Genomic DNA, 19,569 nt, shown 5'->3' with positions numbered 1-19,569 from the left:
ACATGCAAACGCCACACAGGCGGGGCCGGGGATTGAACCCCGGTCCTCAGAACTGCGAGGCAGACGCTCTAACCAGTGGCTCACCGTGCCGGAATCTGGAATAAACACACTTTGATATTATAAACACGAGAAATCAAATTTGCGATAAAAGACATCAGCTGTATTTGTTTGTTGTTTTGTATTGAAATAGATAACATGAATTCTTCTGTCTCTCCATCTTCTATTTATCCATCTCCGACTACCTTTCTTTTTGATTTTTTATGTTTTTTCAAAGCCCAACAACAAAACAACCCCAAAAAATAAGAGTGTCCTTCAATAACAATCCAAACTTCAAACCATGAATAGTCCCTGCCTAGGAGTTGATAAAGGGCATTAGAAAAAACAATTCAATCAAGTTCGATTGTTTGTTACGGCCACGTTGCTCCGCGCACGATAAACAGGTCGGTCTTTCACTTTCGTGAACAGACAAGCTGCCTCCCACCTGTCTTGGAAGTGAACCGTTTTCCATCTTTCGTTTGGCCGTTTTTGGCAAGGGGAAGTGTAAATTTGCTCGAGGAGACCGGTAGCATCGTTGCTAACGATTGCAACAGAAAGGGAAGGGCCGCTCGCCGGTCTAGACCGATGGGCCGACACACTAGCAAAGCATTCTGGGATTTGTAATATTAGTGGCACATGTGCTATATACTGGCGGGCCATCTCTAATACACATTTGATATGGTCTTGGGGGCCAAATATAATTACATCGTGGGCCAAATTTGGCCCCCGGGCCTGCGTTTGACATATATGAGCTAGAATAATGACGCATCAGATATGAGTGTTGTATGGGGCAGTAGTGCTACACCCTGCGAGGGAAGGGCAGGACAAGCTATGATCGCAAACATAACAAAAAGATCATAAAAGATAATAAAACCTTATTTAGACGGACGGCTTAGGACTACGAGGGCCATGGACACGTTCAAAAAATAATTGACTGATTCAGGACTGGAATTCAGGAAATGAAGAAAAGGATATTGATAAAACTAAACAAATTCTTAAAATATTGAAGCTAATATATGACAATCACTGGTCAATCAATACAAAATAAAACCAAAACATAATGATTAACAGTGGATCTCAAAAGGTTGCAAAAATGCCCACAAAAAGAACAAATACTGTATAAAGGGAATTTAACACAGAACCAAAGATGCAGAGAACAAATACAAGAACGATAAAAAGAAGTGAAGTGGTACCGTGAGACGATATGTTGGAAAGAATTAATGTATACTAAACAGCTCGGCAATAATCAAATAAATATTGAAGGTATTTGGAATATATTCCGTCATGTGATTAGAAATGGCTCAGCCTATTAAGAGACTGCAGACTCCTGTCGTGTGTGTACGTGTGTGCTTATCAGAGTGAGGAGGAAGGAAGAATGAAGCACTTTGTTGTTGTTGTTGTTGTTGTCCAAACAGGAAGTGACGTTTGCGTGGTCCAGACATCGCCGCCCACACATTACTCACAGTCTTCAGCTTAAACACAGAGAAAATTAACAGGATTGTCAGCGGTGGCGTCTGGATTTGATCTCAGCGCACGCGGGCACACACACAAACGCACACGTACACACAGATAGCCAAAGGTAACCCAACATTGAAATCGATTTTTTTCCGAAACAACTTATCACTTGTGTGTGTGTCTGTGTGCGTTCTTGTACTACTACTACTTATGGTAACTAACAGAATGACTACTTCTACTTCTGACATTAATATTACTACTACAAATATCACTATAAGTAGTACACATTTTAGTAATGCATTTTATATGTTCAGTATAAGATGCATTTAAAAAATGGATACATTTATTCATGATCGTCATATGACGTGACGCAATCACACACATGTTGCACTGATTCTGTTACAGTGATTCCAGGTAATCTTGAACAAGAATGTTGTGATTCTCGGTCATTCTCAACAGGAACGTTACGGCGATTCTGGGGAATCTTGAACAGGAATGTTGCTGTGATTCTGGAGAATTCCAAACGGGAACCTTAAGGTGAATCAGGGCAAATTGAACAGGAATGTTGTAGTGATTGCAGGAAATTCTCAACAGGAACTTTACGACGATTCTGGCGAATCTTCAAGAGGAAAGTTACAGCGATTCCGCGTAATCTTGAGCAGGAATGTTGCTGTGACTCTGGGGCAACTCGACCAGGAATGTTGTAGTGTTTCTCGGTAATTCTAAACAAGAACGTTACGGCGACTCTGAGGAAGCCTTAACAGGAATGTTGCAGTGATTCTGGGGAATCTTGAACAGGAATGTTGCAATGATTCTGGGGAATTCGAAACAGGAACGTTATGGCAATTGTGGGTAGGTAATCTTGAACAGGAATGTTACGGCGATTCGGGGTAATCTCGAACACGGATGTTGCTGTGATTCGGGGGAATCTCGGACAGGAATGTTGCTGCGATTCTTCGGAATTCCACACAGGAAAGTTACGGCAATTCCATAAAAAAAAAGATAAAAAAAGGCAATTCTGGGTCATCTTGAACAGGATTGTTGCTGTGATTCTGAGGCAACTTGACCATAAATGCTGTCGTGATTCTCCAGAATTCTAAACAGGAACGTTACAGCGATTCCGGAGAATCTGGAGCAGGAATGTTGCTGTAATTCTGGGGAATTCGAAACAGGAATGTCACGGTGATTCTGGAGCATCACGCACAGGAACATTAAAGTGATTCAGGGGAAACTTGTGCGGGATTGTCGCAGTGATTGCGGGGCATCTTTCTGGCCGGGGGTCCAGCTGGTGCGGTGGGTGAAATCCACTAACAGGATGAGGGCAGCGAGCTGCGCTGGTAAAGCGGGATTATGTCTGAGCAGCAGATAAACAGATTATTCCCAAAACAGAGTAAAGGTTTTTAACCCGGCGGGTGTCCAACAATTCCTTTGGGCGGAGCGACCGGCACTTTCCCTCCCACAATTCCTCAGGAGGCTTGGGACGCTGGCCGGCCTGCGTGTGACGTCCGCGAGAGGAGCAGAGCACCTCGCCATCCGCCTGTCACTGTTCTCGTTTTTGCCACGATGCTCTGGGCCTTGCGACTGCTGCTGCTCCTCGTCCTCGCTTGGCAGGTCCAAGGTGAGTCGGATTCTTTTGTGTTCGTCAAGAATGATGACGATGACAAAGACTCGGGTGACTTTTTGAACCGCGGAAGCGCATTAGGATTGCGTAAGTAATCCTTCATCCCACTCACACAAGCTGCCTAACCACTGACGGGACTCTTATGTGCAGTATGCCATGTTGCTGTTGAAAAGGACTTGAATGAGAGCTGCTGAGAGATCCTCACGATGCATTCCTTCTCGGAGGCGAGGGGGGGTCACATAGGCAGGTGTCCTGAAGGACTGTTTGGGCTTTTGCTTGGTCTTGCATAAAGGGGACGCAACACCGTGACATGGCACGCATTGGCAACATGAAGTGGCGAGAAAACGTATTTAGGAACCTTTTGGAATGTCGTGCTTCTCTGAATAGATTGCTCATAAAATGTGATCTGATCGTCCTCTAAATGAAGCCGATTGACAAATACAGTATAATGTGTCTAAAGAGAGCAAGCGCCCAAAACCTATAGTGCTTGTGGTAAAAATATGGGAACCCTTTGAATTTCCAACTGGTTGACCCCCTTCATGCTTCCTGTAGCTGTGGATCAGACCCGCACATCATTGAGGACTGAGGATGACCTTTGGCCCATTCTTCCTGGCACAACTGCTTTAGTTCTGTCCTACTCTCTGGACGTCTCGTGTAGGCCCCTCTCCAACTCAATCCGTAGCATCTCTATTGTGTTGAGGTCTGGGCTCTGACTTGGCCACTCCAAAAGGTGGAATTTGTATGTGTGCCTTCTTTAGGCTAGATGTGGAACCGCATTTTTTTCTTCCAAATTGTTCAATCTTAGTTTCATCAGTCCACAAAACATTTTGCCAAAACCGCTGCGATGTGTCAGTGTACTCTTTTGCAAACATCCATCCATCCATCCATCCATTTTCTCCCACTGATCCGGGATCGGGTCGCAGGGGCAGCAGTTTGAAAAGGGAAGCCCAGACTTTCCTCTCCCCAGCCACTTCGTCCAGCTCTGTTCCCAGACCAGCCGGGAGACGGATGTGTGTCCTGGGTTGTCCCTGGGGCCTCCTCCCGGCGGGACGGGCCCGGAACAACTCGTCGGGGAGGCGTCCGGGAGGAATCCTCATCAGACGTCCTAACCGCCTCATCTGGCTCCTCTCGATGCGTAATTGCAGCAGCTCGGGTCTGAGCCTCTCCCGTAGGACCGAGCTTCTCACCCAATCTCGAAGGCAGAGAGCCCAGACATCGCTTCGCAAACAGGCGTGCGGAAATGTTCTCTTTAGTACGAAGTGGTTTCCTTCGTAATGTCGTGCTGTGCACATCCTGCTTGTTCAGTGTTTTGCGACTCATGAACAAAGATGTGGGCCAGTTCCAAAAATGCCTTCATTCGGGGTTTTCTGAAACCCACTGAAGAGTCTTCATTGTGGGCTTGCTGTCATTTTGACTGAGCGCCCACTTGTTGCTAGGGTAGCAACAGTCCCAAAGTGTCTCCATTTCGAAATTCTTTGGAATAACTTTATAACTCTTGCCAGCTCTATGTACTGTAAATCAACAATTGTTGATGTAGATCCTCTGAATTGTCTTTTCTTTTTGTGCCAGGCATGGCTCGCATAAGCCTGTTCTTCTTGTACAGAGCAAATTTCAAACGTTTTGAGGGTTTTTTGAGCATTCTAAGTAGCTGTAGTCTACACCTCTACACTCAACTCTTATCGAGACGACAGGTGTGCTAAAAGCAGACTCCAATTAGCTTTTTGGATGCCGTTAACTCAAGGGTTTGCATACGTTTTCCACAAGCACGATGAGGTTTTTTTGTTTTTTTTTTGGTTGTTCTCAATTCAGACATCCATCCATCTATTTTCGGTACCGCTTCTCCTCACTAGGGTCACGGGCGTGCCGGAGCCTATCCCAGCTATTTTCGGGCGAGAGGCGGGCAATACCCTGAACTGGTCGCCAGCCAATCGCAGGGCACATAGAAACAAACAATCATTCGCACTCACATTCACACCTACGGACAATTTAGTGTCTTCAACCAACCTACCACGCGTGTTTTGGGGATGTGGGAGGAAATGAGAGTGCCCGGAGAAAAGCCACACATGCAAACTCCACACAGGCGGGGGCGGGATTTGAACCCCGGGCCTCAGAATTGCGAGGCAGATGTGCTCACCAGTCGGCCACCGTGCCGCCCAATTAAGACATGAAAGTTAACAAAAAAATGCTGTTATTATTTTTGTCACCTTATACTGAATGTGTGGGTCAATACCCTTGACTTTGATTTGATGACAAATGTGTTCAGAAAACAATGAAATTCCCAAAGCTTTTTTCTTCCCACTTTAACTTGCGTCCTGAGAAAGTGGAACGGGATGACCCCACGAGTGAGGAGTTGCTGTGGAGCCTCGTTAGAATAATTGCTCAGAGAACAAATACAACCAAAGACAATCACGGAGCTCAAGAAATTATTTATTTAATCCAGAAATAAGCATTTTCAGCCTCTGCGTTGTTCTCCAATGCAGGCAGGAGTGCCCCGCTAGACTTGGGTCTGAAGGAGGAGGCGGTATCGCCGTCCGTCTCCCTGGCATCATTCCTGAAGACATCGCCGCCGTCGGGGCTCGGCAAGCGCCGATCCAAGAGGTCGGTTTTCCTGCACACCGGGGTGAGGGTCTGCCCTCAGGAGAGCGTCAGCGAGGTTCTGGCCAGCCATCGGTCCTACTACCAGCTCCGAGGTGCGCTTGTCCACGCCTTTGCTGATCTTCATTTGTCAAGCCTAATTCCCCCCCCCCCTTTCTTTCCCGTGCCAGTGTGCCAGGAGGCCGTGTGGGAGGCCTACAGGATCTTCTTAGACAGGATTCCCGGGACCAGCGAGTACCAGCGCTGGGTTCACGCATGTCAGCAGGAGACGCTTTGCATCGCCGACATCGCCAGAAACTTCAGCAACTCTGAGGAGCACTTGCACATGATCCACGTGGTGAAAACCACCAACAGCCACAGCAAATCTCACACACATATTTCAAGTCCCTGTAAAGTGAAATGAAATGGCTTATATAGTTGACACCCCAGAGAAGAGTCTTGTTAATGACACAGCCAAATTTGAATGCTAAAAGTATGAAAAGTATACAAATGAGGTTTCAAAATGGTGAAAATCAAGCTCTTCCCTCTGCTCTCAAAAGCTGGGGGCGTGTCCACTGAATGCGCTGAAACCACGCCGCTCAAATGTCAATCAAATACCACATATCTTTCTTATGCCTCGACATCCCTCCATGTTTGAACCGCGAAAATATATCCGCTTAAAGCTTCCCTCCGGTGGATGGAGTGTGTCCAGCGGAGGTATCGACAGCCAATCAAAAGTGCACACGCGCTTCCAGGTTTTAAGCGTAAACGAGACCCAGCCAGTTGGCAATAATAACTGAACTATATTTCTAATTTCACATGTACAAACTCTGTGTCACCGGAATGCGCGGGTGCAGTCCGTGGACAGCGCGCTGATCATTGCCGACAGCCTCTCAAAATATATTTTTTGCGACGGCCCCCACTTCAGTGGCTTTTGGCCATGACGCTCAGTGTGCGGCGTGCCAAAGCAGTTCCCGGTTGCACCGGATAACCGCTGATGCAAACGAAGGTGCTTACGTTTTTATGTAGTGGGGGAGAAGGGCTCATGCCCAAGCCCCGTTTTACCCATGGTCAAAAAAGCGGTGAAAAACAGCGAATGCTATATTTCCACGACTGTGTACTACTTACAGTAGTTACAAATCTTTGTACGTTTTCAGTAATTATCTATGTACGTATATTCAGAAACAAATATCCGAATTCATTTTCCAGAATCTTTACAAGTGTTGGCACAAGATTAAAAGAAAGCTTGCGTCATGAAAATTTCATCTAAGCGTAATCTTAGCGTAAGTAGTGGTCAGCAGTAATAATTAGTTGGCATGTAAATGAAAAGTTGCATCAGAATCAGAATCCTCTTTATTTGCCAAGTATGTCCAAAAAAACACACAAGGAATTTGTCTCCGGTAGCCGGAGCCGCTCGAGTACGACGACAGACAGCCGTTTGACAGAAAATACTGCTGAGACGTAAAAACATGAAATGACACTGAGCAATAAAAGGTTACCAGCAATGTGGTAATGCCGATACATTATTCTTATTATTTTTTGACAATTGTGCAAATGATGTCCTCAAGAAATTTAGAGCAGTTACAAATGACTAATAGAGCAATAGTCTGGTACTGTGACCATTGTGCAAATGGCGCAGAGCCTTCAAGAAATTCAAGCAGTTTAAAGTGACTAGCAGTGTGATAATCTGGAACAATGTCAATTGTGCAAATGGTGCGCACACTTCTCAAGCACATAAGTGGCCAGTATGATTGTGGAAATCCTTATTTATGGACTTGTGCGTGACAACAGGGGCAAAGTTGACCTTTTCTATTGGGGTTGTTTAGTAAGACTCACACATTCATTGTGGTGTTTGTTGTGTTTGTGTGCAGAGGATGAAGCGCCTCAGAAACGAGCGGCCGCCATCACGGTAGGCGGCCACCTCAGCTTTTCTCTCACAAAGGCCTTCAACTGACCCTGATTGACCTTTTCAAACACATCTTTTGTTTTTTATGCCACAACCACAAATGCATCTAACCGGACACTGGTATTCTTCCGCAGAGGTTTGCTGACTCCAAGTCCTGTCACGCACGACACGCGAGGTGGGAATGCGCATTGGAACGTCATAGCAAAAACAAAACTTAACTTCTTACTACTACTTACTTACACTACCAACAACTGTGGTGGTTCTGACCGTTGTGGACGTTCTCTATCAAACTCTTTCATGTTCTGTCGGTTCCAGAAGTTCTGTCGACCACCGCTCTCCCCCACCAGGCCACTTCCTCTCCTGGTTCTGCCCCTGATCAACAGTGGACCACCATGGAGGACGTAGAGGAGGTAGGAGCAGTAGTATTTAGAATTTGGAGTTTCTGCATTTGTGCAGCAGCTACAACTTAAACATAATCAATAAAAAGTACATTGACCTCCAAAGACCAGAACCAGACTAAAGGTGTTTTCTCCCCCAACCTGACCACCCCCTTGCCCACACCGTTGGCAAAGGACTCTGACATTCCTAACGTTGTCCCTGAGAGTCCGGCAGAGCAGAGGGTGGCGTTCAGCATCGATTTAGTGGATCCGGGTTACAGAGAACTGCTGGACGACCCAGACTCTCCCCAATACATCGACCTGGCTCACCACCTGCAGGACCAGGTGGGTCGTGCTGTTGCAGAGAAGTTCAAAAGACGTTGTAGAGAACTAGTGAAGTTCTACATCACTTCCTGAATATATGTTTATGATGAAGAAGACTCTAACATCAGCTTCTTTACAGCTTCAAGCTTTCTTCAACATTTTGCCTTCTCGGCACAATCTCGCCCTCACACGCCATTTCCTGGCAGTCATGTTGTCCTTTTTGTTGTGCTCATTGTGGTGCTCGGAGTTGATGGAGTCGCATCAGGTCCATTCCCAGCAGGAAGTTATCTGATTACGTTCCAAAGACTATTATGTCACACCAGATTCCAGCTGGCCAAAGATAGACGGCAGTGATTCATGCTCTCCCACAAATTGGCGCCCCACCACACGATTAGCGAAGGCGCTGAGGACCTTGAAGGCATTGAAGGCGCTAGGCATGGCCGTATTTGAACAAAGTGTTTCTTCCACAGATGCAGCACGTTTTTGACAAACGTCCGGGATTCAAAAGCATCCGTGTACTGCGAATCAGGTAGCCCCGCCCGCTGCCTGTGTCATTCCCGCCGTTGAACGGTGAAATGTCAACAGCAGTTGAAAATATGTCTCACTCTTTGTTCCCAATTGCAAGCGAGACGCAGGATGCTGACAGGTACTTTGTTTTCTGGTTGTGGTTCTGGTGATTTGTCAGATTGTTGCTGAAGTAGTTCCTCTGCTTCCCGTTCAGTGTTGGAGGAATCACAGTCCACTACTCCCTGGTCTTTGAAATAACGTCCCCGGAAACCCGCTCTGAGGCAGTGGACGCCACTCCTACGGCGTCGGCTGACTCCAAACTGAGGGAGATGGTGAGAAAAGCGCTGCAGGAGGATGCGTCCCTTCCAGTCGATCTGGAATCCTTGTACTTTGACCCAGGTACAGGGGAGGTTGTATGTGTAAAATGTGGAACATGTTACATGGATAACTGTGATTGCTTGTTTGGTTGCAGGGGATGTCCTTCCTGCGCCAACGTCGTCCTCCTTACGGGAACCTGGCGTGGAGGTAATCGGACATGTGAAGGAAGGCCAAGTGGGAAAAGATGGCATCTGATGATTGTGATCATGTCGCTCCTTAGGGCAGTGAACCCAACTCCAACAACGAATTTGAAGTGTTCTTGGATGACCCAGAGTTGGATAAAATTCGTCCACAGGTCCCCCTATCTCCCTTGGAGAAGGAGAATGCGCTAGTCACGCTACTGGATCTCTCTGACGAGGAGGACCTGAGGTTTGAGCCAGATGCACTGGAGCCATCCAGTGAAGAAGAGGAGTTGATCATTTCTCATAAAATTGAGACCTTCCATCACACTGAAACGGGAGAACTTGTCCGGGACTACACACCGAGCCCTCCTGCAATGGCTGACCTGGACTTAATGTCTGAGGACAACCAGACCCCCACCACGCACATTTCACTGACCTCATCTCCGGCTGACAAACCTTTGGACTCAAGCCTTGTCGCCACCACGCTGTCAGCTGCCAGAGGCCAGATGTCCACTGAGCCAACAGAGGTTTTCGCAAAAGCTATTTCCCTAACAGACTTGGGTGTTCATGCCCCCATAGAGGACAGTTTGGAATTGGGGCCTGAGTCAGCAACATCATTGAGCGAGTTAGCAGTGAAGCCTGCCCAAGAAGTCCTTGAGGTTTTGGACCGGACATCCGTACCAACTGAGGTTTATGAGCTGGAGGGAGAGAATGTTTACATGCCAGATGAGGAGACGATGGGAGGAAAACAAGAATTGTTCCCTGAACTGGCAGACTTACCCTTGGATGTTCCCGGAACAGAGGACAAGGCACTTGAAGTTTTAAAGCCACAAGGATTGGCACTAGAAGGAAAGTCAGATGATGACGTGGTTGAGCAGAAGGCAAAGGCAGAAGAACCACATGATATGGAAGAAGAACGATTTCCTGAGACAGAAGTACATGTGCAAAATGTTAGCCATCAAAACATCATACCTAATGTTTCACAGGAAACAATACCTACTCTTCTTGAAGAACCAATAACTGTTGTTTCAGAGGAACATTTATCTCATGTTCTCGAAGAAGCACAAAATGTTGTAGAGGAAATGTTACCCGGCGTTACAGGAGAGCTCTTGCCTGATGTTGCGGAAACACTAGATGTTCCAGAGGAAACGTTACATGGTGTTCCGACAGAACTCTTGCCTGATGTTGTGGCACAAACAATAGATGTTTTAGAGAAACCGGCTACTACAAGTTCCACAACAATTAAGGAGAAAATGGTTGCTGTTCCAAAACCAGAAGCGGTTCCTGTGGTTACGACTCCAAGGGATTCATTCGTAGATTCAGAGGAGGCACTTGGTGCAACTAAGGCAGCATCTCAACCAGAACCAGCTCTAATTATAGAGGAGAATGAAACAGGAGATAAGGAAGTTGCAGAATCACAAACACCAGCAAGCGTTCCAGAACATAGTGGAGGAGCACTAGTGGGTTTTGAACTCCATCCAGTAGGAGTTGAGGAAGAGACAGGATATGTTCCTGAGTCAGAAACAGAGGAAGAAATGGACAATTCAATGAAAGTACTAGAAGCAGGAGAGCTGGAGCTGATGCCAGAAACAAAGGGGGATGAACAAGTTAACAGTGCAGAACCAAAAGAGGAAAACATTTATATTCCTGAACCAAATGAAGAGGAAACGATTGACATTTTAGAAGCGGTCCTGGAGCATGACACCACTGAATCACAAGCTGAAACCATTCAGGTCTTTGCCCCATTTGATAAGGAAGGAGATCTTCTCGTCGTAGAAAATACAGGTGAGGTCCTTAAGCCTGTGGCACCAAGCCACAGGCCTCTGGAGAATGCTCATTTGCCCGAAATTCCGGTAACAGGTGAGGAGGACGCAGGTGAACTCAAATATCCCATCATTGACAACTTGGTCTCTGAGGTGGGATCGAATGGTGTGCACCATCAGGTGGGACTGGACATCAATGCTGCAGAATCAGCCAAGACTTCTATTGAGCCAGCAGGTGAGTAAAGCAACCTGGAACCTGAACATTGATGCTCTTATCCCAGCTACACCAAGCATTTGTCTCCATCATTTAAAAGACATGACTCCTTCAGACAGAGGTGCTGGATCACAGGAGGACTTGCTGGAGGAGGCCAAAAAGGATTTCACACTAAAAAGTGATGCCAGTGTGAGAGCGATGCCTGAGAAACCAGCAACAACAGCTTCAGACTCCTCAGCAGCACCGGCAACAACTTCTGCTGCTGGATTCTCTTCTCATGGCCCAACTGTGGACCTTGGACTCTTCGAGGTGGCGGAACCACATGAACAGAGTGCACCGTCCATCATCATCATTGAGGAGGACATGAAAGAAGCTGAAAACCAGATGAGTAGACCGGTCGCTGCGGAGGACGTTGTCGGCGAGGCTGTCAGGGACCTGGCAGAGGAAGTAGAACAAGCAGACCTGGTGACCACGAACCCACCAGACGAAGGGAGCGGCTTTTTTGTGGCGCGCACGTCAGACAGCGCCACGGCCCCACCCACTGTGAGATACCTGACCACACCCACAATGACAACAGCCACTCACGGCCGGGAGCTGGTGGTCTTTTTCAGCCTGCGCGTCACCAACATTGACTTCTCGGAGGACCTCTTTAACAAGACCTCACCTGAGTACAGGACCCTGGAGAACACCTTCCTTAATGTGGTGAGTTGCAATGACCGTGGCTAACAGAGCTGGCTGCCTCCTCGTTAGTTGATTTGAGCCTATTTGGCTAAAATTACGTAACTGGACCTGCAGGTTCATGTGGTGAACGTGTGTTGTTTGAAAATGGGACCTTTCTGATCAGCCAAAACTGCTCCAAAGTCTACCCATATAGACGCTAGACGCAGGTGTCACCAACCTTTTCGGAACTGAGATCTACTTGTTGGGTACTGATTAATGTGACGGACGACCAGTTTAATACACACGACAGAAACAACCAATTTGCTCAAATGAACTTTGGTAATGTTATTATTGTGTGTTATGAATAATTTATGATCATCATTTATGTGACGATACTGATCATGTTAAAGATTTCTCACAGTAATTCAGAAACTGATAAACATCAATACGCAACACTTTATTTCTATAAATCTCTTCCAGTGTTAACATTTTCAAATGATCCCTTCTGCAGCATTCCTAGAAAATCACAATGTCCCATCACTGGTGAGCTATTTTTAGAACAGGCTCGCAGGCTATTCATGTGGTCCTTGGGGGCTACCTGGTGACCCCTGCGCTAGAGCTCGTTTCTCCACGTTAAAGATCATAACTTAGTAGACAGAAGACCTTTGATAATTCATCAATATTTTTCTTGTTTTTTGTTATCTTTGCGTGGCCCCACGCCCCCCTCTGACGACCCACCCCCACCCTTAACCCCCCCAAAAGCTGTTGCCGTACTTGCAGGCCAACCTGACGGGATTCCGCAACTTGGAGATCCTGAACTTCCGCAAAGGCAGCGTGGTGGTGAACAGCAGGATGAAGTTGGCCAAGTCGGTGCCATACAACATCACGGAGGCGGTCCAGTGCGTCCTGCGGGATTTCTGCTCCGCCGCTGCCGCGCTCCTGCACATCGACATCGATAGCCGCTCGCTGGATGTTGAGCCAGGTGACCTTTCAATATGCCCGCTCTCTTCTGCTTACGTACAACGGCCATGCGGCGGCGCTGTGATTAGCGTCCGGAAAACATCCAACCACATAACACATTTTATTTGCAAGCGCCTTTCGTGGCCCTCAAGGACACTGCACATCAAGAAGGCAACATTGCAAACAGAATTATACGTAAGAACTAAATAAATAAGGGCGGTGCAATTAGTTTGAGTAGGCGATCCTGAACTGGCGGGTTTTGAATTTGGATTTGAAAGTGGCGAAAGAGCCTGAGTTGCGGAGGTTTGTTGGCAAAGAGTTCAGAGCTTAAATCCTCGCCAGGGTCGGGGGGGGAACGGGTCGCCAGCTAGTCTTTTTTGGCCTTCAAGGAAGCTAACATGCGAACGTGTTTCGGGGAGTTTGGGAGGAAAAACCCAGGGACGAAGTCTTTCGCCAAGGTTTGAACCCCCGATTTGAGGCAGATGTGCTAACCGCGCGGTCCGCACGCTGCGATTCAGGAAACCGTCAGCCTGAAATGTTCCTTATGTCAGTTCATTTATGTTCATGAACGCAGACAGGTAGTAGCTACTCAGTGATTTTAAAGTGTTAACCCCGCGATCACGTCACCGGCCCCCTTAGCTGACCGGGCCGACCCCTGCAAGTTCCTGGGCTGCGGAGTCGGTTCTCGCTGCGTCCTGGAGTTGCCGGGATCGTGGCGGTCCGGGGAGGCGCGGTGCCAGTGCGAGCCGGGCTTCCTGTCTGTGGACGGCCTTCCGTGTCGGAGTGTCTGTGAGCTCCGACCCGGACGATGCGGAGACGGCGCAGTGTGTCACGTGGAACCTGGACGCGGCGCCGTGTGCAGGTGACTAAGAGAATGTGCATGCTAGTTTCTGTTAGCACACCTATGGTGCCTCCCATTACATGTAAGCATTAAGCTAGCAGACTTTCAGGATTATGGTTATGGAGTTATTATTACTCCATGGTTTGGTTGAACATTTCGGAGTTGAAACATACTAGGTTTCCTCCCCTCGCTCTCTTTGTTTGGAAGGAGTAAAAGTTTTCATATTTTTATGATATTTGTATTGTCCGTCGATATTGCTGATTTTCACCTGTCAAGGAGAATTCTGGATTTTGTTCACTGTAAATTACCGCCCACCCTGAAAATTCCAAACACAACACCGCCTAATGACAACACGAAAATGACGTCTTCTTCTTTTCCGTTGGGCTTGTCCCTTTTGGGGTCGCCACTGCGCGTCATCCTTTTCCACGTCAGCCCATCTCGAGCACCGACTGCCCTCATGTCTTCCCTCACGACATCCATCAACCTTCTCTTTGGTCTTCTTCGCGCTCCCTCCTCATCATCCTTCTACCAATTACTTGGATGAACGCTCATATTTGTTTGGCAAAGTTTTAAGCCGGATGACCTTCCTGACGCAACCTCTGCATTTATCCGTGCTCGGGACCGGCTTGTGCCCCCCATTGGGCTGCATGAACACGAGAATGATTGAAAGACCATTTTTAAAAAACAACGAAGAAATCACTATTTTGCTTCCGCACACTATTCAATTGTGTGATCATTTGACTTCGTAGTTTTGAAACTCAATTTACGAGTATTTCAAGTTGTGCGACGGGAAGCCGACATCTCGTGGCGGCGCATCTGTTGTGGCGTTCTCCGGTTTAGGGTCATTAGGGGTTACGTGGGGTCTGTCAAGCTCACTCATACCCCAAATTTTAGAGAGCAACATCAAGAAAACAATGAAAAATAGATCGCGCAACCCATCGATCCAAACATGGCAGACGTGCAATATTTTCTGTTTCGTCATGTTGTCGCGCAGGTCCAAAGGCAGCGAGCGCCTCCTGGCGGCTTAAAACGCCCGACGTCCTGGAAGTCGCGAGCCCACGACAGCAGGTGAACATTCAATTTTGCTCGAATTCCGGTTTTCTCGTCTTGAGGATTCAAGATGGAACTCGTTGTCTCCTGCAGCTTCAGCTTCTTTCAATCAACGTTTATCTTCTCATGAGAACCTCGAACGACGAAAAGAAAACCGCTGGCCCGCCTTCGTCATCTCAGAGCGCCCTCTAGGTGGCAAAGGGGGAAGTTGCGCTTTCCTAGATCTTCCGCTGCTTGTTCACATGACTCGTTCAATGTTTCTTCCATTTCACCAAACAAAATGTGTCAAAACCTCTTTTTGTCTTGCTGCTTAACTGGTTTGCTTTGGTCACGTGTTAACACGGTCAAGTTCACACACTCGTTCCGAGACCCATTCAGAAGGTTTCAAATTGTGAGGAGGAGCAGCGGCAGCGGCAGCGGCAGCACTCGTTCGGGAAGCCCTGAGGAGGACATCAGAGGCTACTGCGGCTACTCATTGAACCCATTACAATCGTAATAACAGTAAAGACATACAAGAGTTCCGACTCACAAATTCAAGCATATTCATTCATATCTCAGAAATAACAGCATTTATTTTGCTGTCCGCTATTGTGTGAATGCAAAATGGTTGCCTCAGCCTGGTAATTCAGCTCACAGATCCCTCCGGAGTATCGCAACATCGGGAGCGGAGTAACAAAGTAGGACCGTTTGGAAAAGACGCAACGACACAGATGTGTGCTCGTTTTCATGGAAAAGGCAAATTAAGCAATTGGAGAAAAATCTGATCGATCCAAAAATGTCATGACCATATTCACCAAACACATTGCAAATCATCAAACTCATTTCAGACAGCAAGCGCACTAAAGACAGTTTGGCATGATTTTTCTGCTCTGGCTCTCCTGAGGGTGGGGGGGGGGGGGGGGGGGGGTCATCGGGTCCCCGCGGCCCCCACCGGGTGGCCAGTTGTCGGGGCCCCTCGGCGCGGGACGTGTCCCGTCCGCCGGGCCGCTCTCGGGTGGACCCCTGGGCCCGATCCCAGGCACGGCAATTACAGGACACTCCCGTCAGTCTTTGTGCTTGTCAAATTCACTCGCGCGTGTCCGCAGGCACGCAGCCCCGGGACTCTTTCACTGGGTGTGGGGCCACTCGCCGACTGCGTCAAATAACTCATGAATATGCGAATCGCTTGCGTTTCCCCTCACTCATAGCTTCGTCCTGTCGACTTATAATTTACACGGTCAATCCCACCACGCTTGAGTTGTACAGCCGGGTTCAGGACCCTTGTCCTGCATGCTCTAGCTTGTCCTGTCCTTCCCTCACAGGGTGTAGCACGACAGCCCCGTGCAACGCTCATATTTCATCTTTCAGTGTCGGAGATAACGTAATGACGTACTTTTCTCATCCTGTCTACAATTAGTGCTTTGTCTTTTGTCTTCGCTTCTCTCTCCCCTCTAGAAAATGTGTTCTGTTCGACTCTGATTCTCAATAAACTTCAATGATACTGCTAAGAAACCACAGCAGAAGCTTAAAAGCTCCACTGTGACACAGTAAAACCGTTCCGGCATAAAAGGGACACAGATCCTCCATCCTGCTTGACCCAACAGCCGAACAGGACAAAAAAATAAAAAAAATACACATTTCTTCCGAGAAACAATTATTACCTTTTGATGGACGACAACTGCCAAAAATAAAAATCATCATCAATTTCATTTCTTGATTTTCCGTGGCGCTTCTCCTCGCACATGCTCCCAGCCGACTCCGGGCGAGAGGCGGCCTGGACTGAACTGGTCGCCAGCCAATCGCAGGGCACATGGAAACAAACCATTCGCATTCACACCTACGGAGTCAAATTAATTGGTTTTCAAAGGAAATTCCGTGGGCCACGTCTTTACCATTATCGATCAAATGATATGAAAATGACCCTGAAAGATACACACTTCAAGACTGCTCGGCATCTTCCAAGACTCACCGCCGCAAAGACACTTTCAACGTCTTGAGTCAGGTGACACGAGTGCATTTATTAACTGCTGAGGAGAGACGTGACATCAGTCAAGATGAAACACGGCTCGGTTGAGCTTTTCGGCCGCTGTGCCATTTTTAGCGGTCCCGGACGAAGGAAGGTAACGCCGAAGGTGTCGGGACGGGACGGGGCGGGGCGGGGTCGACCCGCTTCCCGCACGGCGAACCGGCGACGTCGCGAAGGGCCGAGCGCGGCTCGACGGCGTGCGTGCCTTCTCGTAGTTTTTATTGCTCGACGTCGGCGTTCGATCAAAATGGCAGAAAAAAGACGGCGCGAGGTAACTGGCTTCCAGTTCAAAGATGGCTTACGAGGTCACCTGACGGAATCATCGGAGTTTGATTGGTCGTTCAATCGACGACGTCGGCGGTAGATCTCATGTTGGCTAAACGCCGGCATTCCGCACCAAACAAGCGGGTCGCGGCTAGCCGCTCGTTAGCTCACTGCTAAAACGTGATGCTAATGCAGCTAGCTGCTACCGTTGCTCAAGCGCGGGCCGGCTAATGTGGCTAGTCAGCACGGAGCCCGAGTGGCAAATGCAAACGGGTACATCTCAATAAAGAAGAATATGCTAGAAAAGTTCATTTATTTCGGCACTCGTACACGATTTCGATTCATGAAACACTTTGCAGGGGACAAATTCCTGTGAAAATGTATTTTTATTGTTTCTTGAGTGTTTGTTTCATAATATTCCAGTTTCTCGAGATGGTGAATTTGGGGTTTTTGTTTGCTGTAAACTCTCCATCCATCCATTTCCGTAGAGTTTCTCCTCACTCGGGTCGCGGGCGTGCCGGTGCCCACCTCAAAAGACTGGTCGCAGGGCGCATAGACACAAACAACCATTCACATCTACAGAGTCTTCAATTAACGTCGCGTGCACGTTTTGGGATGTGGGAGAAAACCGACATAACCCACGCAGGCACGGGGGAGAACATGCAAACGCCACACAAGCGAGGCCAGATTTGAACCCACGTCGTCACAACTGTGGGGCAGACGTGTTCGCCAGTTGTTCACCGTGCCGCCGTTGTAAGCTATAAGGATCAAAAATGCTATATTTTTTAAAAAATCATGATAGATTTCACTGCGTGTGAAGTGCAGTGTATCTCTATAGTACTTTCACTTTGAGTTGAAGTCAACTAAATGAAGCTTTTGACACGATTCTAATTGATTGAGATGTAGCTGTAGTTGCGCAGAGGCCACAAACTTCAGAGAAAACAACGTCATCGTCATCATCATCGGTCGTTAATTCACATTTGCAGGCGCGATCATTAAATGCAATTCCTTAGCGTCCACGTTAGGCCTCCAGCCTTCATTAATCACACACATGAAAGGAAATCATGATGTTAAACGGTTTCGACTGATGCTTCCTAGCACATAAACAAGTAGGGGGAAAGGGGGGGGGGGGGGGGGGATTCCCGACGCTCACCGGGAACGCTCGTTAGGGGGCCACGAAAGAGTCCCGACAGACTTAAGGCCTCGACACGAAACCCGCCAAAAAGCAGAAAAACAACAAGAGGACAAGAAAAAAGAAGAATTTGTTGATTCCCTGCCGGTGTGCGGGCGGCGCGCGCTCACTTGAACGCGGCCTGCAGCATGGCGGTGGCGTAGGTGGGCCGCGCCTGCCGGTTCTGGATGGCGCTGCGCAGGTACTGGACCCCGCCGCAGCGCTCCCAGATCTCCTCGAACTGCCGGGGCAGGATCTCGGCCCCCCTCTTGCGGGACAGGCCCGTCTCGTCCAGACTCAGCTCGCACATCTCCATGTCGTCTTTGCCTGCCGGCAAGAAACACGACGCGTTAATTTCCCATTCTACCGTGCAAACGTTTGCATTCACGCCATCTTGTCCACGTGCTTGACATCCAGATGAAGGTCGAGGGAGGGGATTTTCTTTAGAATGCCTTTCATTGTCACCATACACATGCACAATGACATTGAAATGGGTAAGAATTGATCAATTTTGATTCCTTATCGATACTCCAAACAATCCGCTTTACGTGGAAGGTCACGTGACCAAAGCCGGAAAACGGGATCGCGGACGTCCTTGTGTTTGCCACGCAAACTTTGATGAGGCGAATGTTTTGAAGCCGAACTTATTTATTTAACGGCTGGTGTTTACAGACAAAAGTTAAATAAGCGTATATCACCAATTTACACAAATATGATATACGCAAAACACGAACGAAGCCTAACCATGGAATATTGTCATCTTTGAGGTCTCTGTGATGACATCTTCTATTAAAAAAAGTTCCTACAGTTGCTTTGTCGCGGTCACCCGACAGCGAGGAAGCGTTTCCACCGGTTTGACCGAATACGGAAGTAGGTTGCACCAAGACCGGATTGTCATTGGTGAGGGAATGAAATCAGATCAACACACAGTGGGTATGGAAAGTATTCAGACCCCCTTAAATTTTTCATTCATTGTTATATTGCAGCCATTTTCTAAAATCATTTGTTTATTTTTTTTCCCCTCATTAATGTACACATGGCACCCCATATTGACAGAAAAATAACAGAATTCTTGCAGATTTATGAAAAAAAGAAAAACTGAAATATCACACAGCCACAAGTATTCAGACCCTTTGCTGTGACACTCCTACATTGAACTCGGGCGCTGTCCATTTCTTCTGATCATCCTTGAGATGTTCTCCACCTTCATTGGAGCCCAGCTGTGTTTGATGATACTGATTGGACTTGATTAGGAAAGCCACACACCTGTCTAGAGAAGACCTTACAGCTCACAGTGCATGTCAGAGCAAATGAGAGTCATGAGGTCAAAGGAACTGCCTG

At 47.7% G+C, this 19,569-nt stretch overlaps 2 protein-coding genes across 10 annotated transcripts in view; one reads left to right on the top strand and one right to left on the bottom strand.

The window, feature by feature from the left end:
* Positions 1-2,899: 2,899 nt before the first annotated feature.
* On the top strand, positions 2,900-16,284 carry LOC133416652 (interphotoreceptor matrix proteoglycan 1-like). Of its 3 annotated transcripts, XM_061703625.1 has the most exons (18): positions 2,900-3,109; positions 5,593-5,802; positions 5,878-6,044; positions 7,558-7,595; positions 7,727-7,767; positions 7,908-8,002; positions 8,165-8,314; positions 8,764-8,822; positions 8,919-8,939; positions 9,015-9,199; positions 9,273-9,325; positions 9,399-11,090; positions 11,166-11,298; positions 11,378-11,979; positions 12,700-12,919; positions 13,537-13,759; positions 14,733-14,806; positions 14,882-16,284. In XM_061703625.1, the coding sequence occupies exons 1-17, from the start codon at positions 3,055-3,057 to the stop codon at positions 14,764-14,766; spliced, it is 3,978 nt and encodes a 1,325-aa protein (XP_061559609.1). In that variant the 5' UTR covers positions 2,900-3,054; the 3' UTR covers positions 14,767-14,806; positions 14,882-16,284. The 3 variants fall into 3 exon arrangements, with proteins under 3 accessions (XP_061559609.1, XP_061559607.1, XP_061559608.1); XM_061703623.1 differs by having other exon boundaries at positions 9,399-11,298; XM_061703624.1 differs by having other exon boundaries at positions 2,901-3,109; positions 9,399-11,298; positions 11,393-11,979.
* The window catches only part of LOC133416653 (unconventional myosin-VI-like), a 35,368-nt gene continuing 32,016 nt past the window's right edge, over positions 16,218-19,569 (bottom strand). For all 7 annotated transcript variants that reach the window (XM_061703627.1, XM_061703629.1, XM_061703632.1 and 4 more), the window contains one exon: positions 16,218-18,555. In XM_061703627.1, coding sequence (XP_061559611.1) covers positions 18,356-18,555 — 200 coding nt within the window. In that variant the 3' untranslated portion in view covers positions 16,218-18,355. The remainder of the gene's footprint in view (positions 18,556-19,569) is intronic.

The sequence above is a fragment of the Phycodurus eques genome, chromosome 18 (assembly GCF_024500275.1).
Source record: "Phycodurus eques isolate BA_2022a chromosome 18, UOR_Pequ_1.1, whole genome shotgun sequence".
Classification (NCBI taxonomy): domain Eukaryota; kingdom Metazoa; phylum Chordata; class Actinopteri; order Syngnathiformes; family Syngnathidae; genus Phycodurus; species Phycodurus eques.
This window is presented reverse-complemented; position numbering and strand designations above follow the sequence as displayed.